General features: G+C 46.7%; 1 protein-coding gene across 1 annotated transcript; it reads left to right on the forward strand.

Moving 5' to 3' along the window:
• Positions 1-2,264: 2,264 nt before the first annotated feature.
• LOC146197845 (cathepsin B-like) lies at positions 2,265-13,842 on the forward strand. Its single transcript, XM_084592534.1, has 8 exons — positions 2,265-2,507; positions 3,756-3,965; positions 5,276-5,388; positions 7,587-7,589; positions 9,086-9,318; positions 12,652-12,768; positions 13,482-13,610; positions 13,745-13,842. Exons 1-8 carry the CDS (start codon positions 2,376-2,378, stop codon positions 13,819-13,821), a joined length of 1,014 nt encoding a protein of 337 aa, XP_084448660.1. The 5' UTR covers positions 2,265-2,375; the 3' UTR covers positions 13,822-13,842.
• The last annotated feature ends 2,369 nt before the right edge of the window (positions 13,843-16,211 follow it).

Genomic DNA, 16,211 nt, shown 5'->3' on the forward strand with positions numbered 1-16,211 from the left:
AGGTGAGCTTTTGCTCTTCCAATCTCTGCCGAAGCGACGATGATGAATTGATCGACGTTGGTTTGTGATTATCTGTTAGCTTGTTTAGCTTGACTGCACGAGCTTCCAAGGAGGAAACTCTGGCGCTGGCGGCTGAAGAATGGAGTGCGTAATTACATAAGCCGTCAGTGCTTGCTTTCAGTGTGATAAACTGGTCTTAAGTCTGCGTCCGTCACGGTGCTACTGCTCCAGCTAGTCAGTGGTGTTGAGGTGCACATTCTCTTGTAAAACCATCACCGCTGTAATACGTGGAAGGAATGTATTGATTTTTATAGCCTCTCGGTTCACTGCCTCAAGGCGATCCCATTGTGCCCTTGTAATCTGGGGAAACTGGGCTTCATAAACAATATGTGGCTGCAGAACTGCTCTCACCAATTAAAGCGGAACACACGCCGCCAGATTTGGGAGCAATCCTTCTAATCAAGCCCAAATTCTGAGTAGTTTGCTTTTTTTGCCTGAAAAAGCCAAGCAATCGCTGACCTGAATAGTGAATCGTCAAGCCTAAAATTGCAGTTTGTAGAAGTTGCATGTTTCTCCTGTGATAGCACGAGTGATTTTCGTTCTATAAGAGAATATATAGAAGAATAAGAATATATACCGTTATCTTACATAGAAAAGCACCAGGGAAGGCTCATCCATATACCCTTGCTGAGTCACACTCTGGCCCCACGATGAGTGCGAGAGGATAAATTGCGTGGCCGAATCGGTATAATTGAGTAATTTCTCGAAAAGTGAGGCAATTTCTAATAAGTCCTGTAAACGCCATGCGAAGGCGGAAGAACTCACACTCCCCCGTCTTTACACCAAAACACTGATGTGTCAAAAAGTTTTAAAACACACACAAAAAAAAAAACACTTTGATCCTACTTGTACAGGACTAAAGCCCGCACTGTGCGAATAAGTCTCAGAAGAACGGAAATCTGAGCTAGTTGGTGCATTGCAAGATCAAAAAACAGCGCGGCTACTTGGGACAAACAGAGAAGGGAGAATAACGGACAGCGCTTGTCCGTTATTCTCCCTTCTCTGTTTGTCCCAAGTAGCCGCGCTGTTTTTTGATCTTGCATTGATCTTGGATAAGTCTCCAGACATCTTCCACGTGATGTGGACATGGCAGTCAAACCCGAAGCTCGTCCTAAAACCCAATCCCACTAGGGAGGACTGGGAAACATGATGAAACAACTTTATTGCCTAGGATATGGTCGGTTAGGGCAGTTGGGCTTGGTGTGGCCCCCGGACGGGAGCGACTTCTTGAGCCCACGTGGCGAGTGCCACTTTTGTCATTTTGTCTGGTCGGCGTAGGAGTATGTTCCAGCCCTTCTCGGAGGGTGCCGGTAGCAAAGTTTGAGGAGGCGGATGTCTCGTGCATCCCCTTAGGATATGTGCTTGTGTGACAATTTCAGCCTGCGAGCAGTTTGGACATGTGGGCTGATATTCCCCATTGGTGATCAATGACAATCTCGAATGATCGAGAATCGACTGGGTCTGGAGTCGGTGCAGCTCCGTAGACAGCCCTGCTCGGCTGCTTCGACCTGGCAAGCCAGAAGGCCCTGGTCGACTGAGCCGCCGCAGTCGCCAGTGGGCTCCTGTAATGAGGAGCCGGCCTAGTGATTATGAGAGGTGGTCTCGGCCACTTCAACTTTCCTTCCTGTAACATACTCGAAACGGTCTTTCAGATGAAGTGTGAGGCTGATTAATAATAATAATAATAATAATAATAATAATAATAATAATAATAATAATAATAATAATAATAATAATAATAATAATAATAATAATAATAATAACAATAATAATAATAATAATAATAATAATTTATTTTTTCTTTAATACAAGGAAAGGAAAGGAGCAGCCGCTAAAAAACTGCTTCGAAGAGCAGCTTGACGGGTCGTCTGCCTCTGTATATGACGGCATTTCACAGCAGAGAAATCACGCTTACGCAATTAATAAATAATGAATGGAGAAATAATTAGATCACAAAAAAGCACAAGGTAAATCAGGAAAAATACATCATTATTGGCATTATAGCGAGCACATTGGGACGATGAGCAAAAAATCGTATACCCGAACAGCCAGGAACTCTGCCACAAAGGTGTACACAGATTAGGCGCGCGAAATAAAAAGTGCTACACAGCGGCAGTGATAGGAAAGAAGAAATCCTGATGTACTGCACGGAACATGCGGATACAAAGCGGAGATGCCTGTTTGTTCTTTCCACTGGCAGTTAAACAGGTTACGTTTCAGTACAGTTGAGCTGAAACTGATTCCCTGAGCCGAACTTTCGTCAAAGCAGTATTGAGTGTGCCTACTAACTGCGACGTCCTTTGGTCTCGCAGAAAATGTGGCAGCGCGTTCTCGCGTGCACATTGCTTGCGGCGGTCGCCTACAGCCGCAGTATTCATCCACCCTCCTTGAGGCCCATGTCCGATGGTATGGTGGCCTACATCAACAAGCTCAACACCACCTGGAAAGTGAGGAAAACGACACACTTCGCACGATGCAGCCCACGATTGAGCTGCATTGAGCCGAGTCCAAAGAATATTGAAGGAATTTTATTGAGCTAAGAACGTTCTTGAACTCATTCCTCTATTTTCTTTTTTTCGGAGATCCCGCAGTAATTTACTTCCTCCAGTCAGTATACCCCAGCGCAGTGTCTAGGATACAGTTTATTGCTTAATTTACACAGTTCACTTGCCATGTGACTGCGCCAGTTTTCCTTTCCTTAATGTCTTTCTTTGTTTTAATTAAAAGCGGGTTGCCGTAGAAGTCCTAATAATCCCTTTGTACCTGTTCATACAATTTCCTAAAACCAAAGTAAGCTTTTTTGTGCGTGTGAAGTTCGTGGTCTACTTGGGTACTAATCGCTTAGTTATTGTAAAGCAGCTTTTCCATTTTATCCTTTTTTATTTACATTTTCTTTCGGCGCACGTACAGGGACATGTAATTTCTTTTTCCGTGCTCCTGTTCTCGTTCTCAGCCTGCCGTTCATATAATTCCTCCTCTAATTATGACAACTGCTTTCAGGCCACTCCCTGAAAGTGATCATCAGTAGCCCCCCCCCCCCCCCCCACCCCCTTTGTCTTCTTACCCTTCACTGTAATACTAATAAAAACAATGAACCCCGGCATCACTCCTTGTATTTGTAGAGATATGTATCGATTTAGGTTATCATTTTTATTTTGAAACAAACAAACAAACAAAAAAAGACCCTAGACTCTGTTGAGTTAGAAGAAGGTAATCAGATTTGCATAAACGTTTTTCATAGCTTCTATAAGGTGTTTAACACACTTAAGGTTTTAAAACTAGATAAACGACTACTATTTGACGCAAATTTGAACAGAGATCTCATTTTGGTTCTGTGTTATCTCTGTAAATTGAAAACAGCGTCCGCAACCAATCCCATGGAGTGACATGGGAGAGGCCTTCGCCCTGCAGTGGGTATAGTCAGGCTGATGATGTTGATGATGATGATGCTCCCCTAATATTCGCAGTTAAATATATGAAGATACGCGCTAGGCCAGTCAATAAATCATCTTTCACCCAGTCGCCATGTTGTGCTGTCTTCTTGCTTGTCGCCATGTAACAACATTAAGTATTACCGAAGCACAATAAGGCTCAATACCGAAAAGAGAATCATTCTTTCATCTTCCGGAAGCGATGACTCACACCATGAAACAATTAAGCTGATTATTTGAATGCTAATAAATTTCACCCACCAGGCCGGACGCAACTTCAACCGGAAGATCTCGCCCATGTTCATCCGGAGCCTGCTGGGTGTGCATCCAGACAATAAGTTGCATCGGCTTCCCGCCTTTCGGCACGAAGAGATCCCCGCGGACTTGCCGGAGTCCTTCGATGCTCGACAAAAATGGACCCAGTGCGGCAGCATTGGACTCATCCGGGACCAGTCGAGTTGTGGGGCTTGTTGGGTATTTCCTTTCTTTCGAGACACTGTGGAGTGGTTTACTCAGTCCAGAGTTGTTGCTCAATTGCTGTTAAGTTCTGCTGCAGCACATGAGCCGTGGCATCATCATTTCTGTGGTGATTACATACACACACAAAAAAAAAGCTCGTCTGCTGAGATTAAGTCAGGTCCGCGTGAAAAACTGCTGCTATGTTGAAATTAAGGCTGAGAGCTGCACTATATTTTTCATTCCTCATGCTCCCACGACGCTTATTGCCAGCCAACTTCCGTTCCTATACTGTGCCAGTTCCTAAGCTTAGTATATACTGTGCTCTTAATAGCTTGTGAGACTGTTCCCTGAGAAAAAACAAACAAGCCCCTGCATAGGACTTCAACAATCGCAAGACGCTCGCAGTCATCTTGACATCTGTTGACCACGCAAGTTGGAATCCATGAAAGTGAGGGGTAAGGTTGCCTGCATATTACTGTAGCGCCTCTTGGCCACTCTTGGCACAATATTTTTGTGGTTTCTTTTTGTGAAATATTGTGCGTCTAAGCCAGATAATAAAGAAAACCGCAACAATAGTTTAAAAGTAGCCTTACCAATTAGCTGTACTCCACCAAGAATACAACGATAAAAAGCGGCGATATAGCCATGCGCATGCGTCAGCTTCAGCCGGCGCTTCTATAGGCTCAAATGTTTTGACTTGTGCACTTCAATTTACCGCACCCCTGGTTAACTGGACATAAAAAAAAATGACGCCTGATTTAGCGTGATTAGGCCAAACGCGAATTAGAAAAATTAACCTTCGCACCGGCAGCATTCATGCCAGCGCGAAAGTGAATTTAAATTTATTGATTTTATATTATTGTTCATCCTAGAGCCTGTCATCTCTCCTTGACGCTGCCGTTTTATCATTTCCTTTCCCTGTCCCCATATTTCCGTCGCCGCAGCTTAGGTACCTGCGCGTTCGATGACAAATGCCGCTGCCGGCAAAAATCGTTTCTATTCATTAAATTGCCACGTACTATTACTAGTGTTTCGATTTTTCACTTTGGTCTCGTTTCGTGGTCGCAACTCATTAGCATGCACTCCTAATCTACCGCATGATGCAAAATTGGGCCCGATATAAATATAAATCACCGATTTATCTATATGGACCGAATAGTATCATATAGCCTGTATAGGACTCGGTTTTTCAGAAGTGCTGCACAAGTTGGCAAGGTTATTCACTCAAGCTCAGGGAATGCAGAACAGCTAAATGGCTGAGTGGTAGCATCTATATTGCTAGCGCATTTCTGTTCGAGCAGAAATTTCATTCACTGGCCATTCAGGCATTTGGAGCCGTCGAAGCCATATCCGACCGCACCTGCATCCACAGCCAAGGCAAGATGCAAGTGAACATCTCGGCCCAGGACCTTCTGGCGTGTTGCGGCAGCTGTGGTGAGTTGAGCCGCCGGCTATGGGGCACTGCTTTGAGTGTTCTAACCAATGCCAGGAGGAAGAGAAAACATCTATTGACAATGATGTGATTTGGGAAGGGAGGTGCGTATGGTTGTGGAGCTGAGTCAATTCTCTCAACGCAGCACCCCCCCCCTCCGCAACACACACACACACACACACACACACACACACACACACACACACACACACACACACACACACACACACACACACACACACACACACACACACACACACACACACACACACACACACACACACACACACACACACACACACACACACACACACACACACACACACACACACACACACACACACACACACACACACACACACACACACACACACACACACACACACACACACACACACACACACACACACACACACACACACACACACACACACACACACACACACACACACACACACACACACACACACACACACACACACACACACACACACACACACACACACACACACACACACACACACACACACACACACACACACACACACACACACACACACACACACACACACACACACACACACACACACACACACACACACACACACACACACACACACACACACACACACACACACACACACACACACACACACACACACACACACACACACACACACACACACACACACACACACACACACACACACACACACACACACACACACACACACACACACACACACACACACACACACACACACACACACACACACACACACACACACACACACACACACACACACACACACACACACACACACACACACACACACACACACACACACACACACACACACACACACACACACACACACACACACACACACACACACACACACACACACACACACACACACACACACACACACACACACACACACACACACACACACACACACACACACACACACACACACACACACACACACACACACACACACACACACACACACACACACACACACACACACACACACACACACACACACACACACACACACACACACACACACACACACACACACACACACACACACACACACAACTACCTTCAGTATAAAAAAAGTGGCGTACTTGGCTTGAGAACGTGTTTGGGGTAAATTTTATGACCACCGTGGTTTAGCTGATGTTTCACTTGCAGGCATAGTTGATAAGAATCGTTACACGGGGCCTTGAAGACACTTCAGGTGACACATAAAATGAAAATGGAAGCCTTGAGCCTGAGCATAACAGCATCGCAAACAGATAAGACGGTGTGCACAAGCAAAACAAATGCAGGCGCCTTCGCCTCGTGTTCTGTTTAATGACTGCGACGTTAGAACTGGAAGCGAAGGACGAAAAGAAAAGGCTAGTGAGAAGAAACAATGCATTCACTCTCACCCAGCCTTTATAGACCCCGAAATTTGAAGGACACTTAATTTCCGCGTTAAGTGCATCACGTGACAGCGTTAGTGGATCCCTACGGTAGCCTAAAGTCCTCTTTATATGTCACATTGCAGACATGGACACTGCTTTCATTTTTCATTTACCGGAAGGCACACAAGTCATCCGTTTAACCAAGTAGAGCAAGCGTGCTTCTATGGCCAAAGGGTCTTATTCGCGATTCAAGGGTCACAGATGCGATGCCCGTTTAAATACCATAACTTTATTCTTATCGCAATGAACAAACTTTGCGCATTTACTTGTCACAGTGATGTTTGCTTCATGCTGAGACGTTGCAGCCAATTTATCTGATGTTTCCATCAATTCCCATTCTTTTCGACGTAAACACTTTCGATCAATCATAGGTTTCCCGACACAACGCCAACCACGATTGGTTTCGAGTCAAAAGACGGGAAATTTGAACGAACATATTCCTTTGTTTGTGGGGCACGTGCCTTCATTTACTTGAGAGCACACCTAAATGCCCAACTTCAACGACACTTCCTGAGCGTCAGTGCTATCGTCGCCGTGCCACAAAATACCTGCCACGGTGGGCGTCAAAGGCAGTGCGCATCTCCATGGAGCTCTGCGCTGGCGTTCAACATTCTTCGCCGGGGTTATAGTGCTCTACCGAGGTGGTCCCTCGCTGCTGCCACGTAACTCTACGTCACCTCATGCTGCATTGGAGCGCGCACACGGAGTTTCTTACTCTTACCTAGAGGGTAGAGTCACTCCTAGAGTAAAAGCTGTGTCGCCATCTATGGAAGTTTGCATGGAGCTTCATGCCGACCAGTTCAGCCACCATGAGGACCCTAAGCATCATGGGGAGGAGAGTTCCCGGGTGCAGAGCTACAACTTTTGGCCAAACATAACGCAAAAATAAACGTTGTTCTACAATAAGAAAAGGTCCCAACATTCAGTATTGTGAATATAAGTTGCAAAAAGCTAGCAAAGCAGCATGTGAGTGTAAAATTGATCCAAAATAAGCGATGGCTCTCTCTCCTATTGGCTCAGTATTGAGCAGCACGGAAATCAATAATTCGCATCTAATAGGCACATTTTAAAAGGAAAAAGTGTTTTGTTTGTATATAGTTGGAGAGAGTAGACACTTCTTAGAGACACATTTATTTGTTGTCGACGTTTCAGTCGGAGCCGCTCCGACCGAAACGTTGACAACAAACTTGTGTCTCTAAGAAGTGTCTACTCTCTTCAACTTTTAATTACGGAAGCCAACAGAAACTACTTTGTAAAATATATATAGTTGCGCAATCACTGCAGGAAGTTTTTCAGTGGCACTTCGGAAAAAACTTTGGCATCTTCTACTTTTGCGTATTTTCTCTACGTTCGCGCCCCGAGATGACGATGATGATGATTATCGTGATTAGACAGCTTAGTCACACCGTCTGTGTTCCCGAAAAACATCGACTGTCCGGCACCAAGTAGCACATCGATTCATGATGCTTAGCGCGCCCATGGTGACTGATGTGCAGCACCACCAGCTTTCCTTCCAGGTAAGAGCTAAGAAACTCGATCTATGAGCGCGCAGCTAGAAGCAGACACCTGTGCTCCGCCACCAGCCTCAGACCTACAACTCCTCGGACTTCAAGCCGCCAGACGACGTGCCGAGCGGGTGACCGAACGCACCCACCAACCCGAGGACTGGAAGGCCTTCAGCAGGATCGATGCCTGCTGCCGTCGATAGGCAACCGACGTTCCAGGGAGAGCCGGGCCAGCATGTACCGGTCCATACAATCTGCCGGACAGTCTGCTGCTGCCTGCGTTATTCCTAAATCCCTCTTGCAGGCCGCCTCCAATGGACAACATGTTCTTGGAGCAGCCATCGCAAGAGAAGCCGATAAGAAGAAGCATAATTGTGCGGATACGTAGAGCCACGGGACCGCAGCGAGAGGCCGCCGTACGCCAATGAGAGACCTACGTGGGTGAGCAGCTTCCGGCGCCTGCGTGAACGCTGACGCCGACATCATGAACAGCTCTCAGCGCTTCGCTCAAGTTTTGTGGCGTCTTGTACCACACGCATGCGCAAACCGGTTCTTGCACAAGAGCGCCGACACTCAGTCAGGATGTGCCTTGAAGTTCATGAGTGACGTGTCCCCTACTCGCTCAGTGATCGTAACTCAAAACGCGCGGAAAATATTTACACTTGCCAGGGCTGTGCAACTGTCATAGCATGTGCCATTGCTCTGGCGCCTCCTCGCAGTTGTTTCGGAGGCTTCCCTTCAGCAGCTTGGCAGTTCTACAAAGACCGGGGCGTCGTGTCCGGTGGTCTATACGCAACAGAGGACGGCTGCCAGCCGTACCAGTACCCACCCTGCGAGCACCACACCGTAGGTCCGCTACCCAACTGCAGCAGCAGCACACTGCCGACACCCCGGTGCCAGCACGTGTGCCGCAAGGGCCACGATACGGAGTACAGCAACGACAAATACCAAGGTATAGTGTGGATGACCAGGCGGTAGTCGGCGACCACTAGAAAATGTCATCATGCCCGCGAAGAACGAAACGACACGACGAGCCTAGAACCTAAATGAACTTCCTTGTTTATTTCTCCCGTGCGCCACTAGCTCAGCAGCCAGGCGTGGCTAACTCAACACAAAATTATCAGCGGCGTTTGGAGGTGCTGCAAGTAGCTAACATTATGAGTGTTGGCATGTACGATTCAGTAACTACTTTTTCGCATACGTTACGCCACACACATAATAATGCTAATCAAGACCGATTGGTGGACCACCCGACCTATAAATTGACTGACTGACTGACTGACTGACTGACTGACTGACTGACTGACTGACTGACTGACTGACTGACTGACTGACTGACTGACTGACTGACTGACTGACTGACTGACTGACTGACTGACTGACTGACTGACTGACTGACCAGCTGATTGAGCGACTGACTGAGTTTATGTCAGATTGAGGGATTTGATTGGCGACATAATGTTTGGTGACCATGGTCCGTAGAATGCAGTCAAAACTCGATTTAACAAAACCTAATTTAACGAAAGTCATGATTTAATGAAGATATCGTAATTCCCCCTCGGACGCTCATAGGATTCAATGATCTGACTAACTCGAAATAACGAAATCAATTCCATGATCTGTTCTGATTTAACGAACTTTTTTTTTTTTCGAAAAATGAAGAGGGGCTATTTTTGGTCTATTTTGTAGAGAGCACCCCAAAATTTATTAATTGCGATCCCACGGTAACAGCGCGGGGCACCTTCGTCCCGCTTTTTTTTTCAAACTGCGCGGCGCAAAACGAGAATTCATCAGATGGTGCCAGCGGTAAAAGAAAAGTATCATGTCGCATTCCAAGGGGCGGAGTTGCAATTCGATGCTTTTTTTTTTTTTGCGTGTGTGTGTGGCGTGCTTCGTGTGGTTCGTTCGCCATTGTGCTTCTGCAGATATTTTCCCGTGCCTTTGAGTGCATGCTTCTAACAAGCTCGGCTTGTTAGGCCTACATGCTACTTAGCACTTCAGACCCACGAGAAATCAGTGCGGTCACTGCTCACAAAGCACGCGCAGGCAAAGATCATCGACTTATTTGGTGGAAAATAAATTTGTAGTTCTCTCGGGCTTTTCTTGATGAGTAAAAATTTTTTTTTCTTGTGTGCTACTGGCGCCAGTCATTTTTGATAGCCGCATTGCATTTTAGGAGAATAAAGGATTCGCAAGTATGATGCCGCGGTAGCTTTTTGAATACCGCAGCACTTTATTATCGAATGCACCAAATTATAGGACCAAAAAAAGCCTCACTGATTTCACGAAGTTCCAGATTTAACGAAATAATTCGCGGCTCCCCTCAACTTCGTTAAATCGAGTTTCAACAGTATACAGTTGATACATGTAGCTCTCTGTGTGCTATTTGCAACTGAGCATATGAGTCAAGGAACTTCAAGTCTTTCCCGTGAAACTATTACATGGTGAATTACTCTTGCAACGGTACCAAACAGAAAACAAGTGAGAGAAGGCAACTTTTTAAGCATTTGTCTAGTTTGTCTGAAAACACAAAACAACACAGCACTCGTCATACTGCAACCCGATTCGTACTCGCGCGCGCACGAATTACGGGGCTCAATCCTTAACTGTCCTATTCATTACCATTCTTGCTAAATTCACTTGGTTCCTTACGTATCCTTAATTTCACGTGATTTTGTACAAAAATGATTGCCGGTGTAATAAAAAACTTATTACTGCACGAAAAATATAGCCACCCTTTAACCAATAAGGATTAGCGTGCCGGAGTGGCTAAGGGGTGACGTGAATGCAAGTGCCCTGGCGTGCTGATTCTGTTATCACTTTCCCATATGAAAGGATAGGCCCGAGTTGGCAGCTGCCAGAACGCAACGTCAGGCAACCCTGCGCTCGCTCAGTGCGTGGACATGTTATCTACCCCCTGCCATTGCCATCTCGAGATTTCTTGCTCACAACGCCAAATAAGGGTGTCGGAATTTCGGTACACACGGTCTTTAACGCTCTTGAGTTAAAATTCTTGCGTTGCTTTTCATTTTGAATAACTAGATAATGTTCTTGCCATTGTATAACATTGCGTAACCATGTTTGATTGATATCGTCAAAACTTATTTTGATTACTGGGTATGGAATTTTCGGAAGTGGCACAGACCTTTGCCAAGTCGATTGTTTCTCGGCTTTTTTGTCTGGGCCGCCTACATCGTGTCTAGATGTGAAATAAATCTGACTTGATTTCATTTGGTCTCGTATATATGCCATCAGGTTATATTGAATCACTGCTTATATCGAACTCTCACAATATCCCCTTGAAAGTATAATGAAAAAGTATGGGAGTCCCGGCAGTTCGCCTTAATCGAACTCCTAACGACGCCTCCACGATCACTTCGCACGCGGAGCCGGGTCAGGTCGACTGCTCAGCCTTGGGCATCTGCTAAACGCCGTAAAACTGCTTGACGAAGTGAAAGTCGAGTCCGACTGAAGGTGTCCTTCGGTCTGGTGGATTGCTTTCAAAGCGCCACTGCTGTCATCCAGAAGAATCCAGCGTTCTATGCACCGGTTGTGCGGCGAGGCCAGGTTAGCTGACCATCGGTTCTCGTGTGGCCTGCATATCGCTGTTGAAGAAGACGAGGAAATCAACTTGACCCTCATTTCGGGAATGAACTTGATCCTCATTTTATTTGAGTTATTATTGCGTCTGTCGCATACCAGCAATAAAATCAGACATGATAAACAGCGGATTTTCCCGAAGCACCACCTACAGAGCAGATTTGATATGAACCCCAGTGGTACTTACGCCACGCAGCGCTAGCTTCGACTCTCCGATGTGTCTGTACTGGATCTCGCGCTCGCGTCCGCAGAGTGCCACGTAGGGGTGCGTCCAGTGCGTTCTTCTTTTGAACGATTGGGGCGAGATGACGGTCGGCCCCTTCAGGTGCACGCGCATGCGTATTCATGGGTCGCCGCACCCGCAGCTAGCAATGGTCTGCCAGTATGCCAGCGGGGAGCACATCGCTGTAAAAAGGACGCCACTAGCGTGGGTATACACCGAGTTCATTATTCTGTGTTCAGCAGAGCTCATCTGATGGCACGTTTTATATGTCGTTTTAAGGGGGTCAAGTTGTAGCAGAGTCCTTAAGTACTGTTTTAGCATTGAAAGACTCTGGTTGTGGCTAGGGACAGGTATTATGAAAGTGTGGTTATTTTTCTTTGTTAATCCGGCTCACAGACTGGAGCGGGCAGTTGATGTCTTCAGTTCCTTGTAATGCTGCGGTTTACCGGCCTTTACTTTCAGGGGCGAAAGTGTACTCTATCTCTTCAGACGAGACCCAAATCAAGACTGAAATCTTCACGAATGGTCCCGTCGAGGCTGACTTCGACGTCTACGCAGACTTTTTCTCTTATAAAAGCGGTAAGCCCGTTTTCTAATAGCCCCGCTGCGGTGACTCAGTGGTTAGGGCGCCCGACTGCTGCACCCAAGGTTGCGGGATCGAACATCGGCCGCGGCAGCCGCTTTTCGAAGCAGGCGAAAAGCGAGGCGCCCGGCACGTTAAAGAGCCGCAGGTGGTCTAAATACCCGGAGCCCTCCACTGCGGCTTTCAGCGTATCCTTTGTCGCTTTGACACGTTGAACGCCATCATCATCATCATCATCATCATCATCATCATCATCATCATCATCAGCCTGACTATACCCACTGCAGGGCGAAGGCCTCTCCCATATTTCTCCAATTAACCCGGTCCTGTGCTAGCTGCATCCACTTGACCCCTGCGAACTTCTTAACCTAGTCCGCCCAACTAACTTTCTGCCGCCCCCTGCTACGCTTTCCTTTGCTTGGAATTCAGTTTTGTTGCCCTAAGCGACCATCGGTTATCCCCTCTTCGCACTACATGTCCTGCCCATGTCCATTTCTTCTTCTTGATTTCCACTGAATGTAAGTTCAACGCCATAAACTAAACTATATCGAACTTGAGGAAATAACGATAGGGGTTCCGATATGGGGGCTAAGGTGACCAAGATAGCGGAATGGGCCTAAAGCGAGTGCGTACAGCTCTATGTGATAACTATGCGCACTGGCTGTCATGAAGCGCAAAGTGGAAATCGCACTACTGACTCGACTTGCAGGCGTCTACCAGAGGCTTAGCGACGACTACGTAGGCGGACACGCCGTCAAGATTCTAGGGTGGGGAACCGAAGAGGGTGTCCCCTACTGGCTCGCGGCCAACTCGTGGAATCCGAACTGGGGCGATGAAGGTAATCAATCCAATCAAGCAATCACTTCACTGATCAATTTACCCGGCAAACCAGCCAAACTCCTTGGGTTGGTGGCCAGGTGCCTTCGTACGCTGTAATGATTCGTGATTTACATTTCCAATCTCACTTCACAGGCTTCTTCAAGATCCTTCGAGGAATGAACGAATGTGGCATAGAAAACGACATCAACGCTGGAATCCCAAGGCTATAGGATCTGAACGACGAATAAAAAATTACTATGCGTAGTAATGTGCGCTCTAGCTTCTTTTGAGACACAGTCACGTTTTAATCACTTTTTTTGTCGCCATCAGCCCAACACATGTAGGCTGTTCTGGCTTCTCTGAAATTTTCAGAGGTCGATGCATCAGAATTAGGTAAAAACAAGCGCGCTGTGGCGGAATGCAGTGGCTATGCACTTCTCGATAAGACTGCATGAAGCCTTCTTCGTGACTTTCCAATGTGTCACTGATTTTTTTTTTTTTTTTTACAGGCGGAAGTTAAGGGTAACATATAACTCAATAAATGGCCCATTTCCGAAGTGTCTACATCAATGCACTGCACGCACGAAACTTGCCAAGCGAGCGCCACAGAGCATCGGGATCATTGCTCCTTTTTTGCTCTATCAACTGAACTGCCAGGACGCTGTCTTTGCCTTAATACGTGATTCTTTGCACACACGAACATGTGTAGATAAAGACGTGGACGACACTAGCGTTAACTTCCAATCGATCGTTTATTGACACAGTTGCACATTAAATACAACAACAAAAGCGCCTTTGTCGTCCGCGTTTTCCCCTGTCCATGTTCGTGTGTATTAGTACTTGACTGCAGTGCACGAACTCGCCCAACTGTCAGCTCTTGATGCAAACACTGTCCTGCATTCAGTGTAAGTAAGGGGTCTACCCTCACTTGCCGAAAAAAAAAAGATAAGAGTATGGCGAGGCTGCATCTGTCAAATATCTGCAATGCTTGAGCAATATCCACATTTGTGACGGACTACTAACTGAGGTCATACCACGTGAATGGAGGGGCAAACTCCACACTATGCCCCTACCGCGCAATATGCATCCCGAATATCATGAGGCAAAACGCAAAGCACGAACCAGGACGATGGATAAGAACTACCCCAAGGGCAAAGAAGCCTTATTTGTGGATGCTGCGGGTCCCTGCGTAGGCATCACAACAGCAACCCTCACTCGTCTAGGAGATACGGTCGCGGGGCCGACAGCTAGAAATTCAGACGTTGCACAAATGGAGGAGGGAGCGATTGCATTAGCCGCAACACACACCGATTCCATATACATCGTCACCGACTCCCTAACCGCCTACAGAAACTACGTGTGAGGCCGGGCTTTTCCCTTGGCCTGTAAAATCTTATCTCAGGCCAGACACCAGGCCTCAAAGAAGTAATGTGCCTGGTCATCAAGGGGTAGAGGGAAAAAAGTGTGCACACGCCGCAGCCCGAGCATTCCTTTCCAGGGATCCCTCATCACTCCCCACTCATAACGAGATACTGTAACACGGTCGCTTAGCAAGACAAACATTCCCAGCACCTTCTAAAGGACACGGTAAGAGAAGTGTCATCTCAGACAGTTACAAAAATTGCCCGACAACAGCCCAGCTAGACTGAACACAATAACTCAGGACACTTTCTTACATTATTGCACGTTTTGCGGCCAGAAAGCAGACCTTTACGACATGCATGTACGGGCTTTCCAAGAAAACCAGGCTACACCTCACAATGAAAACCGAACAAGGGCGGATTGGGAGGCGGTCCCCCTGTTCAGCTCCGCCTTGCGGCACAAAGGGCCTTGCTTGCGAGAGCTGGGATAGTGGCTTCAGCCAACGGAGTCCCGGACTGAAGAGTGACCTATACCCGCCTTTAACCCATAACCCATGTTCCAAAATGAACGTTTAATACTACTACTACTACTATTACTACCTCAGGCCCTCGAAAATGGCTATATATATATATATATATGGACGGAAAAGCAAGTACGCTATGGTATCCATCCGGAAGTCGATGCAGGCGCAGTCACTCTTCCTGAACCCCTGGGGTTTGTAGATACCAGTGGCCGGGTGAATGAACCTGCGGTGGAAGCTAGCAAAAAAACCATTGGAAGATTGATAGCCTTAAAGCAGAAAAGTAACATAATGTCAGTAATGTAGAAATAAAGTTTCAATAAACAGAATGATGGTATAGTTAACTGATCTAAAACAATTAAAATATAGGGGGGGGGGGGGGGGGGGGAACGAGCATGATAACAACTGCTACCTACCCGTTTCAAAAGGGACACTCCTATATTCCATCCATCCATCCATAGTTCCGGGTGAGGCGCCATGCAGTGCGGACGTGGTTAGGAGTAGCAGGAGTAGCTCCTGGAGACAGACCGTATTTCCTTTCTTCAAGGACGCCGTTTGCTAAGTGGGAAATCCGAGCGCCAAACGGATGAATTATTTCAGTTTTATTACCTATAGAGAGACCGGCTTGCTTTTAGGCTCGGACGGGCTTTCTCGGAGGAGCTTAGAATAGCGAGGTCCGGATTCAGTCAGCCTAATTTTCGACTGAGCAACTTTAATATTTTTATAGCGCTGAAGAAA

The sequence above is a fragment of the Amblyomma maculatum genome, chromosome 2 (genome assembly GCF_055883805.1).
Source record: "Amblyomma maculatum isolate TAMU_Amacu chromosome 2, ASM5588380v1, whole genome shotgun sequence".
Lineage (NCBI taxonomy): Eukaryota > Metazoa > Arthropoda > Arachnida > Ixodida > Ixodidae > Amblyomma > Amblyomma maculatum.

Coding starts and splice junctions, on each gene's coding strand:
- LOC146197845 (XM_084592534.1), top strand. CDS start 2,376: ATGTGGCAGCGCGTTCTCGCGTGCACATTGCTTGCGGCGGTCGCCTAC. Junction 12,769..13,481: donor CTTTTTCTCTTATAAAAGCG/GTAAGCCCGTTT, acceptor CTCGACTTGCAG/GCGTCTACCAGAGGCTTAGC. Junction 13,611..13,744: donor TCCGAACTGGGGCGATGAAG/GTAATCAATCCA, acceptor CTCACTTCACAG/GCTTCTTCAAGATCCTTCGA.